Below are 11941 nucleotides of genomic sequence, written 5' to 3'. Positions count from 1 at the left end.
CTTTGTTCATTAAAGATGTGAGAACACACGGAGCTTGGTGAGGCGGCATGAGTAACAGGCGAATCGCAGCTAAAAACAATACATCTGTGGTCAGATATGGTCATGTCCACTAATTCCACAGAGGAAATGCTGACACCCAGGGTAAAAACCAAGTCCAGTGTATGACCACGGTTATGTGTTTGCCCTTTGACATGTTGTTTGAAGTGGACATATTTAAAAAGTCAGTTGCATTAACATTGGTGGGGTCACCAACATGAATATTAAAATTGCCACAAAGAACAATTCTGTCATAATTTAAAACCAGAGTAGATAAAAATTCAGGAAATTCTGATAAAAATCCTCCAGGCGGTTTTGGGGGGCGATAAATTATAACAAATATGATAGGTTGCAGCCCTCCAACGTTAAGAGTGAGAACTTCAAAGGAGTTAAATTCATCACAGCGTACTTGATGACATTTAACATTTTTCCAATACACGCTCACTAGCCCACCACCACGACCACTGACCCTCGGTTGACTAAAACAATCATATTGAGGCGGACACTGTTCAGCTAGCTGGCTATAGTCATTCATTTGCAACCGTGATTCAGTTAAAAACATAAAATCTAGATTTGCAGACAAGATAAAATCATTTAAGATAAAAGTCTTACTTGACAGTGATCTCACATTGAACAGAGCCATTTTAAATGTTTGTTCTAGGTGCTGGAGTTGTTGCAGTTGTCCTAATCCTTTAAAAAGATTACTATGATTTCTGTGTGGGATGTGCACATTTCGGTTTACTGTCTATGCGTGATGATGACAGGAATAGAAGTCTTTGGAACAGCGCTGGGAGCAGATGGTTTTACATGCCAGCATGTGGAGACAGTTGTTTGTGGCTGTGAGGCAGAGTTATGTTCAGTGACCGGTGGTGTGTCCAGGTGTGCTGCATGAATGATTAGTCATTCACGTCATTCACGTTTTAATGGACATTTACGCTCAAATTTGTTTGTGTTCATTTGTGTGCACAGCCTTCAAAACGAATATGTTTTTATTCAAAGTCTGAAAGTATGATCATTATTGATCCCTTGATGGGCACACTGTCTTGTTATCGTAACGCTGTTAGCAGTAAAAAATAAATCTGTTTTTCCACCATGGCAGTATTATGTGAAGGTTAGGTGGCTGATCTGAACTTCCACGCTGTGCAGTTTTATTGCCAATAATATTCATCAGCTGTTTGTCCGGCATCAGAGCCTTCCATCTGGGAAAATCCATACTGATGTTTATATCCGTTATTTCTGCTGTCACCTTTCTGCATCTGTCCCGACTTCGTCTGGCTTCATCATGTTTTCGCTTCTTTACTACTACTACTCAGAGACTGTATATTATTAGGGGTCCAAGCCCGAGAAGGGCATGGGAACGCAAATGCAAGGATCCCGGTTCCCAGACCCAGCAGGGCTGGGAACCCCATTGTAATCGTAAGGATTTTTATTTTTATTCTTCCGTACATAAAAGTGATACTGCAGCCTAGACGGTAAGTGCTACAGATGCGACAACTTATAGGGTAGGTAGAGACACCCAAGAGTACCTCAGGTGCAAACATTTACACCAAACTTAGCACAGACCACCTCTGGACAAAGCTGATAAAAGTTAGTGGTCCCCAGATTGATGCACGAAAAGAATTTATAAGCTAACAAATGTTTACACAAAATGCTGAAAACAGGAAGTGCTGTCATATCTTTGGTTTGGAAAGTTCGATCAACACCAAACTTGGTGTCCTTATGGGGCATAGCTTGATGAGTGGCTGTGCGAAATGTGGTGCAATTAGCTCCTAGGTGGCGCTATTTACACGAAATGTTTGTTCCTCTATAACTCCTCCGAACTGGCACCAAACTTCAATCTCGGACGAAGCTGATCAAATTTAGAGATCCTCAGATTGATACGTGAAAAACTGTTCCAATTATAATAATAAATGTTTACACCAAACGCTAAACACAGGAAGTGATGTAATTTCTTAGCTTAGGGATGTCAGATGTACACCAAGCTTGGGGAGCCTTCCTGAGGGGCTGTGTGAAATTTGCTGTCAATCGGCCTCTAGGTGCCGCTGTTAATCCATCCATCCATCGTCAACCACTTATCCTGCGTGCAGGGTTCAGCGGGGCCGCTGTTAATCGATATCAGATAACACTCTCATAGACATACATTCATCTTATATCTCCATAACCACAACTCCCTTTAATATGAAACTTATAAATTATTAATTATTAAGTTATTCACCATGGGCCCCCGATGCCATGTGCCACATTTCATGCAATACAGACAACTGTTATGGCAAACTCAGTGGTGCAGGAAAATGTAATTTCAATGTCGACATTAATCTGTAACCCCGTTTGTCCGTTTTCAGCTACTGTAGAAGCATGGTGACGCAACATGCTGATCTCCATGTACAGTTATGTTGGTAGAAAAGTCTCATTCTAAGGTTCATTATGTAAAGTCTTTATACAACACTGAAAACATAGTTATGAATCTTATAAGGCATTTGTGTCAATAAATCCTTTGTGTGAAAATCTATTAATAAAACGTATTCACTATTATTTATGGCCTTCACAAATAATTACATTTTCTCAGCTGTACTTTGTGTTTTGAGCTAATTACCAAATGTTGGCACGCTACAAAGGTAAATAAGATGATGAAGTGACAATGTGTACTTATGTTAATCATCTCCGTAAAAGCATTATGAGCATGTTAGCATGTTGACGTTGCAAAAAAAAACTCCTGCACACTGTCTAACTTGCAAAATGTATTTATAAGCTGGCAATGTACTGTACCATCAACAGGCATGTTGAAGTTAAGCTCAGCCTCACAAAGCCACTACTGAGACGTGTTATAGAGGAGACACGCTATTCAATCACTTCCTTAATACACTGAATTAAAAATTTGAATTGACTGCCTACATGTTATTTTCTAACAGGAAGCAAGCATTTCAAGATCAACAGCATATCTCCTGTCACACCTTGAGGAGCTTCAGCATCCCTATGCTGTTGCCATTACAGCCTACTGCATTGCTGCTTGTCTGCCAAAGGAAACAGATCATTCATCTGCCTGGGCAAAACTTCAAGCCCTGGCTAGTGAAGGCAGGTCCAATCAAATAAAATCGGTGTGGGTGATATAGAAATAATATATTGAGCTATCATCTCATCTAACCCTAAGAGCAAAAATAAAATGTAAAGTTCATTAAAATTATGTATGACAACATGCCATTGTTTAAAATAGATTTAATTGTAGTTAGTTATTAGTTTTTACTTATTCTTTTTACCTATGTCTATTTCTTAACTATCAGGGAATAATGGCTGTTATCTGTGGACAACTGATGCCAACCAGAATCGTGAGAGGGCAGATGTCATCACAGTAGAGACTACAGCCTATGCCCTCCTAACAGCAGTGGAACTTGGGCATACCGAGTGGGCAGACAAAGCAGCCTGCTGGTTAACCACCCAAGAAAACTATTTTGGAGGCTACAAATCAACACAGGTGACTGCGATGCTAGATTGAGGATTGTTTGGAAAGCAAAGATTCCCTGGCTTGGGGCATGGACACTGTATCCCCTGTGTGATCACACAGTCCAGATTATCCATCAGAGTAGAGATGTTGAACATGTTATTGATGATTTATTACCATGTCAAGGATACCATCATGGCATTGGAAGCCCTTGCGGAGTATGAGCTAAAGAGGTCTGTCAGTCCTGAAGCAAATCTAATTGCAGAGTTCACCGTTCCAGGAAAAAAAGACATTGTAAAGCTTGTGCTGGAAAATAAGAAGGAGAAGGTGGAAACAGACCTTAAGGTATCATAGAGCACTGTCAGCATTACACTTAAATATGTACCTAAATATTTTACCTCATTCTTAGATGACTTATTTTTATATTGTCTTTTGTCCCAGAAACTTACAGGGAACAACATTGTTGTGCAATTGACTGGAAAAGGCAATACCAAACTAAAAGTAAGTTAGATTATTATTTGTTTTTATCCTGGAAGACAGCCATCATTTACAGTAAATCATCAAACTGTTTGGCAGGTTGTGAAGGCTTACCATCTACTGGATCCAAAGGACGATTGTAATGAAGTGTCTATCAGTGTCACAGTGGAGGGGAAAGTGAAGTACACTGGTGAGCTTTTATCACTAATAACAAATCACAACCACTTGAATTGCTGATAAAAGCTACACAGTTACATTAACCTCTGTATCTGTAGCTAAGGTGATAGAAAATTATGAATATTATGATGACTACGATAATGACGAGGAGAAGGAGGCACGAGTGCCACGATCAGCTATTGAGTGGTTTGATGCTTGCACCCGAAACAGGAGAGATCTTGATAACAACTTAAATTCAGACGAGACTGTCACCTACAAAATCTGTGTCAGGTTAGTTAATGAGGTTCACATCTCTTGATCTTTATAAGTATTCATGAGACAATGCACTTGTCTCAGCCCATATTTTTCATTGTTTTCCTTTGTGTAGTCATAGCCTGAACAGCAATCTCACAGGAATGGCCATTGCTGATATCACACTTCTAAGTGGATTTGAGGCTGTAACTGAGGATCTGGACAGGGTTAGTAGCTCTCTTTACCTCCTCGTCATCATTGTCATCCTCAGTGCAAAGTAGGAGGAGCCATTTTGGGTGCTTTATGTCTGCTTTAAAATCAAAAATGTCCATTCTTGTCTCCTCATAGCTAAAATCGCTACCTGAACAATATATTTCTCATTATGAGGTCTCCTATGGAAGAGTGCTGATCTACTTCAATGAGGTAAGGCTCAAATCTATTAACATAGACAAAAATATTCCATGTTCCTTACTAAAAGATTTCTTCTCTCACTCTAGCTCTTTGAATCAGAGGAATGTATTAGTTTTGATGCTATACAGAGAGTACCAATTGGCCTCCTACAGCCTGCTCCAGCTGTGTTCTATGATTATTATGAACCAAGTAAGCTTTTTATTTGACATTTTCTGCATTGTTTGCCAATATAGAAGGGGCGTCTTTGCTTAATTTACCAGGAATTTATTAACTGCTTGTACTTTCCTCGCAGACAGAAAGTGTACTGTGTTCTACAACGCCCCCCAAAGAAGCAAGATGGTCTCCAAACTGTGTTCAGAGGATGTGTGCCAATGTGCAGAAAGTAGGCCATTTACTTTCACAAACCCTCACTGACCTGTAAAAATATAAATGTAGCTTTACCCATCAGGTTTGTGTAAAGAATAAAAATTGCATTAATGTTCATCTTTTCTTTAGGACCTTGCCATAAAATACAAAATAGATTCCAGTCACAAAGAGGTAAAAAAATCACAAAGAAAGAACGTTTACAACACACTTGCTTCTTCCCTACAGTAGATTACGGTCAGTACTGCATTCAAGACATTTATTTAACATCAACTTGTATGCAATTGAACGGCACAGATGATGTTGATTCTTGTTTTATTTCAGCATACATTGTTGAAGTTCTCAACGTTTCTCTGAAGAGTAACTTTGAGTTGTACAAAACAAATGTAAAGGAGGTACTCAGATCACGTAAGTAAGCTTTAACCACAAGCCTTAGTAGATGCTGTAACACTGACCTTTAAATAGTTGTGTGGTATTACTTTTATGCTTTTATAACATAACATAACATGTTTCTACCAGATGGAGATGTCCATGTGACTGAGAATTCTGCTCGAGTGTTTGCTAAGAGGCGTCAGTGTAAAGGACAGTTAGATTTGGGAAAACAGTATCTCATCATGGGCAAAGATGGCTCCACCACAGACTCAAACAGAATGTAAGTATAGTCAGTAATATTAAGTATTATTTTACACTTATTGATTCTCACTCTGGTCACTCTGCCTCTTTTTGTAGGATGCAGTATCTGTTGGAATCAAACACCTGGGTTGAAAAAAAGCCTTTGGAAGAAGAATGCAAAAAATCTGCTCATAGAGCTGCCTGCACAGGGTTTAATACATTTACAAATGAGTATAAGATTAATGGCTGTAGACAGTGAAACAGAGAATGTTTCATTTAACTTTCATTTTCAGTTTATTATAAGTCAGTTACAGTAGTTAGCTTGTTAGCGAAGTGAAATTCTAACATGAATAAAGTTCTAACAATAGGTCCCAGCAAGGTGGAAAATTGAGGCAAAAGCTCAGAGACTTTAAATTCTACCAAAAACTTTGACATGGAGGTTTTGGGGTGTTTACATTTACTAAGTATAAAGTAAAATATCAATAATGCCATAAAGATCTGATGCATTCCCTTGCAGTTGTGGTTTATTTCAAATGTAAACGTAAAGTTAATTCGTTGTCCACTCTGTGTAATGTTGAATTGCAACATATACATACACTATTCTGGCAGCACGGTGGTGCAGTGGTTAGCACTGTCGCCTCACAGCAAGAAGGTTGTGGGCAAGAAGATCGTGGGTTCAAACCCTGGTTGCCCCGGCCTTTCTGTTTGCATGTTCTCCCTGTGTCAGTGGGTTCTCTCTGGCTTCCTCTCGCCGTCCAAAACCATGCAGGCTAGGTTGATTGGTTACCCTAAAATTGCCCTTAGGTGTGAATGTGAGCATGAGTGGTTGTTCATCTATGTGTGGCCCTGCGATGGACTGGCAACCTGTCCAGGGTGTACCCTGTCAGCTGGGATTGGCTCCAGCCCCCCCGCGACCCTGTACGTGGGATAAGTGGTTGACAATGGATGGATGGACATACACTAATCTGCTTCAACATAGGTTTTTTTTGTATCTCTGTTTATTGTACCTTACACAAAGCTGTTCATGGGGGAAAATAAAGTTTCTGATCTTGTCTCTTTATCTTTGTTACTTGGTCAGATGATAATGCGATAATAGTCTGTGTGTAAATCTTATGACTTTTCTATTTTGCCAGATCAAAACAGAGTTTGGCAGTTTACTAAATTCCATTCAGCATACAATCAGTTCACTGATGAATACAGTACATCACGCATGATATGGATTGTGAAATGACTAGTGAACTGCAGAGGACATATATTATTACACATATTAATAAATCTGATTCACTAAATTAAATGAATTATTGTTTACAGATAGACTTGAGCTCCACTTTGCAAATCCTTCCTGAACTATGTGTTGTAGAGTCAACAGCACTCACTCTATCCCAAACCCAAAGAGCCAAAACTTGATTTCTTGAAAATCACATGATTTGCATTGACCAATGAGGGAATGGTTACACATTGTGAAGTAGAAACTAACACTTTCCATGCTGCAAGTCAACCAGTGATATAAAGTGGACTTCTATAAAATCAAGCACGTAGTCTGAAATACAGGAAAATATTTGAAACATCACTGAAGACAAAAAGTGTTACATTTGAACAGGTCTGGTTTTGAACTGGTTAACAGCAGGTTCCTTTTCTGCAGGATTGTAAAAGACAGAATCACATTAAAATACAACATAACACAAAAGACCACAACAAAACACAAACAGCTACACAGACACTGCACGTACAAGATCCTGAGTGGATTGAGTAAGATGGTATTTGTGAGTTGGATCAGTGGTTGCAGGTCTTTTTATTTCCAGATAGTACATGCAACATGAGAAATCACATGAGGACTGGTACTTCTTTCTAAGTTGTCTTGGAAGAAAATAAAAACAGTGGGAGGGCACTGAGATATCCAGCGATTGAGAAATACAGGGGTGGGTGACTAACAAAACCTCAGTTAATTGAAAGCCTGTGTCAGAGCAGGCAAAGAAATTGGAGCTGCACAATGAAGTGCTTCATCTTTTCGATACTGTTCCTGATCTTGACTATGGAATCTGGGTGTTCAATGGAAAACGGGTAAATGTAGGAACAGCTGCATGAATCTATATTATGCAATAATGTAATGTAATGACAACCTGTGTTCTATGCAAAGAGGGTTACATTTTGGTTTCTGTCTTCTAAGAGTTGATGTCATTAGGCATTAAATAATTTACGAAATTTACAAAATATGCAACATTGTACGAATGCAAAATAATGAAGGATACAGTAAGTCCTATTTTTCTACTTTGTGTGCAGATTCTTTATCTCAGCCCCCACAGTGTTTCATGTGGGTGTAAATGAGAAAGTTTTTGTCCAGATGGGAAAGTTTCATATCAATAATTCTGTTACTCTCTACCTGGAGCGTGAGGATGAGGCTGGCAGTACTCGTGTGTCTGAGAAGAAAACTGCTCTGTGTACAGCAGAAGGGAAGATTGAAATTGTTGAGCTCATGGTATGAAACTTAACCACTCATACAAAAAGCTAACAATTTAGACAGAACTGAAATTTCATTAACCAAAACTTCAAATTTGCATTTTTACAGGTAGACAAAGAAATTATGTCAAGATTTCCCCAAAATTATGAACATGCCCACCTTAAACTGGTGGCAGAGAGCCTCTCCTTTAGTGGCAGGAAGGAAACAAAGGTTCTGGTATCAAAGCGCAGGGGCAATATCTTTATTCAGACTGATCAGCCAATCTACAGCCCAGCACAAACAGGTAAATAGAAAGTCAACCGATGTGAAAGGATTGTAAGACAATGTGAAATAAAGACATTTTATGTTAATGATCTCTCTTCTAGTGAAGTACAGGATATTCACTCTTGACCACACATTAAGGCCTCATGAGGGAGTGTTCCTCATATCAGTATTTGTGAGTATAGATTTTCTCAATGAATAAAGAGGACTTTGAAAGATGTGCACACATTATTTTGATGGTTTCATTTCATGATTTATGCTTTTATCATTTTATGACAGAATTCTGCTGGAAACAGAATAATGAAGTCCCTTAAGTCTGCAAAGGGAGGAATACTCAGAGGCACATTCCCCATACCTGATGTCTCTGAGTATGTAAAAACAGATTTACAATAAACTGCCTCTAACATAACTTTTACATAATAACACATATTTGGTTTACAAAGAATAGGCACATGGAAAATTACAGCACATTATGAAGGTGATGAAGCAAATGTTGTTTCTCGAGAGTTCAGAGTCCAAAAATTTGGTAAGCTCATTTGATTGAAGTATTTTGCTTCTTAAAAACACTATTTTCCTATTTCTTCCTGCTAAATTGTTTAAATATTTTTTACCAACCCTAGTTTTACCAAGTTTTGAGGTGAACATCGCAATGGAGCACAACTATATTTTGTTGAATGCTGACAAGTTTGACTTCAAAATCTTAGCCAGGTAAGTGTAAAATTACTTTCCATTAAAGCGAGGGGGAATTCATCCTCAGCACTGTACCATGCAAAATAGTTTATTTCTGTGTATAATTTTATACTTTTATATATATATATATATGTTTGCATAAAGGGAAAAACAATCTGCATCTTATTTTACAACCCTGTTTTAATATGGCAATACATTTACCTTGTACCTCTTTAACTTATTTCTAATGATAACTAGATGCTCAACAACTGTCTTGTCATAAATCCTCAAAATAATCAAAAAGTGTCTTAACAGGTCTGTAGAGCTGCAGATTTAGACAAGCATGTACCATTAAGTGACCCCTTTCATATTACCCTAGTCATTTGATTCAATATTAATAAAAAATGTTGATTAATGCAATGTTTTAATAAAACATAAAGCTTAGCCTATAATGCTAGTCCACATATTTTAAAATATAGAATGCATCTTTTTCTTCAACTTTTTTTCTTTAGGTATTCACATGGTGAGGAAGTTAACGGGGCTTACCACTGCCAGTTTGGATTGGTGAAAAAAGATGGTCAGAAAATAAAGCCTGTATATATCAGTGGGCTTGAGTTAACTGGTTCGGTGAGGAAACTGATATCTGTCTCAAATTTAGTGCTGCTTATTTCAAGATCTGGGATCAGATAATCTGGCAACATATTGCATTTCTTGAAAATCAACGCCTTATTCCATTTCTTGCAGGTTCAGAATGGAACTGGAACAGCTTTTCTCCAGATGGCAGACTTACATGAGCACCTCCAAAAACAGCAGAACCAAACCCTGTCTGAATTACAGCAGAGTGGAGCGCAACTGTACTTAGGAGTATTTGTCACCAACATACAAAGTAAAGGACACTTTTTCACACTATATACCAATTTTCAAGTCAGCAAACTCCCAAAAGAGTCAAAAATGTAATTAGGGTGTAAAGAGAGAATATATTGTGTAAAACATTTGGTGTTGTGTCCAGAAGTAGGCTATGTGCTGTGCACAGTATAAGTCTGATGTTTACTCATGGTTAGTGTTAAATGGCCAGACATCTGGTTTCTGTCTGGCCATTTAAGCATCTCCAGGGCACAATAACTCTGGATGTTGCAAAATGGTATTAAAAGTTGTGTTGAAATACAGTAGTTTGACTCGTGTGTAAAAGAAGTTAAACAGAATCATCAAGTTAAAATAATACCACAATCATGTTTCATAGAATATACAGTCATGGCCAAAAGTGATGATCACCCCTGCATGTCTATCACATAATGGACTACTTCTCCCAGAAAATTGTTGCAATTACATATGCTTTGGTATTCTCATGTTTATTATATATACAAAAAAAAGCTGCGAAAAGAAGCCATATCTGAGAGCAGATCACACCAAAACAAAACTCCAAAAATGGAGTGGACAAAATTATTGACACCCTCAACTTAATATTTGGTAGCACACCTTTTAGAAAAAAATAACTGAAATAAATCACATCCTGTAAACATCAATGAGTTTCTTACACCTCTGTCATGGAATTTAGAACCACTCTCCTTTTGCCACCTGCTCCAGATCTTTGAGATTTGAAAATTTCTATTTCATACTATATTTCTATTCTCTCTTTTGTTTTAAAGGAGCATCACATGCTTGAAATACAATTATTTCTGAAGATTTTGGAATGGTGGAATTATTTTATCCAGTCCATTTTTGGAGTTCTGTGTGGATTGTATTACATTACTGTCACGGTTTTGTGGTGAAGGCAGGGTGGAGCAGACCCAAACGCAGGACACAGAGCGGAGCAGGTATAGTTCAGTGGTTTTAATATAACAAAAAGCAAGCACACTTACAAACAGAGTGGCTGATAGACTGAGTCCAAAAACAAGGGCTGTCCAACAGAAATACAAAATACAATAACGGCAGGGAAACAGAGAGAGACGACGAGTGAGGCTGACGACACGAAACACACTGCTACACAGGGTGACAACATACAATGACCCGACAAAGACAAGACAGAAACACCAGGTATATATATATACACACACAGGGACTAACAAGCAGGGCGGGAGCAACACAGGTGAAAGACATGAGGCTAATGAGGCACAGGCAGGGAGAGAGAGCAGGGGAAAACAGAGACAGACATGCAGAGGGATAACTGGGGTAACAGACATGACAAGGGTTACCAAACACTAGACGACAGACAAGACAGACCCCCAAAACCAAACATACTATAAGGCAGATACTAAACTCAAAAGTGCAACACAAAGAATGGCTGACCGGCAGAGCGTGACAATTGTGTGACAGACGTTCAGGTGGACCCATATTTTTGGCCATGACTGTATGACAATAGTACAGCCAAACCTTTGAATATCGTATCGTATCGATCGTATTTTGTGCCACTGAAACACTGAGACACTCCTGACAGAGGGGACATACTGCTGACGTATTGCGGTAAGCGTGTCGACTCATTTCCGTTTCCGGTGCTTGTGTGTTGGTACCGTGTTGTGCTGCTCTCGCTAAATAACAGTTACATTTGTTAGATTACAGCGGCCAACTGTTCGCTAAACACTTATTCTTTACAGTAATTTTGCCTAAGCACTCACAGTTCTTTCCATCTTTTAGTGACTGCTGTTCAATCTCATAGTTGTTCTAAAGTTTTGGTAGCTGACGCTACAGTACTTTAGCTTAGCCGTTAGCGACTTTAGCTTAGCAGCTAGCGATGGCTTCTCCTTCTCCCTCTCTCTCTCCTACTTTCTCCTGCTCGGTGTGTCAGATGTTCAGTTACTCCTCTGCCTCCTTTA

At 38.7% G+C, this 11941-nt stretch overlaps 1 protein-coding gene across 1 annotated transcript; it reads left to right on the top strand.

The window, feature by feature from the left end:
* The first annotated feature begins 2391 nt into the window (after positions 1-2391).
* On the top strand, positions 2392-6795 carry LOC123976774 (complement C4-like). Its single transcript, XM_046059120.1, has 15 exons — positions 2392-2418; positions 2946-3108; positions 3315-3505; positions 3659-3817; positions 3914-3973; positions 4049-4139; positions 4225-4396; positions 4494-4584; positions 4706-4780; positions 4855-4957; positions 5061-5150; positions 5264-5368; positions 5456-5539; positions 5651-5783; positions 5861-6795. Exons 1-15 carry the CDS (start codon positions 2392-2394, stop codon positions 6000-6002), a joined length of 1686 nt encoding a protein of 561 aa, XP_045915076.1. The 3' UTR covers positions 6003-6795.
* Positions 6796-11941: the final 5146 nt, after the last annotated feature.

This window comes from Micropterus dolomieu, linkage group LG09 (genome assembly GCF_021292245.1).
Source record: "Micropterus dolomieu isolate WLL.071019.BEF.003 ecotype Adirondacks linkage group LG09, ASM2129224v1, whole genome shotgun sequence".
NCBI lineage: Eukaryota > Metazoa > Chordata > Actinopteri > Centrarchiformes > Centrarchidae > Micropterus > Micropterus dolomieu.
This window is presented reverse-complemented; position numbering and strand designations above follow the sequence as displayed.

Coding starts and splice junctions, on each gene's coding strand:
- LOC123976774 (XM_046059120.1), top strand. CDS start 2,392: ATGGTGACGCAACATGCTGATCTCCAT. Junction 5,151..5,263: donor TGTGTGCCAATGTGCAGAAA/GTAGGCCATTTA, acceptor TCTTTTCTTTAG/GACCTTGCCATAAAATACAA. Junction 5,369..5,455: donor CTTCCCTACAGTAGATTACG/GTCAGTACTGCA, acceptor GTTTTATTTCAG/CATACATTGTTGAAGTTCTC.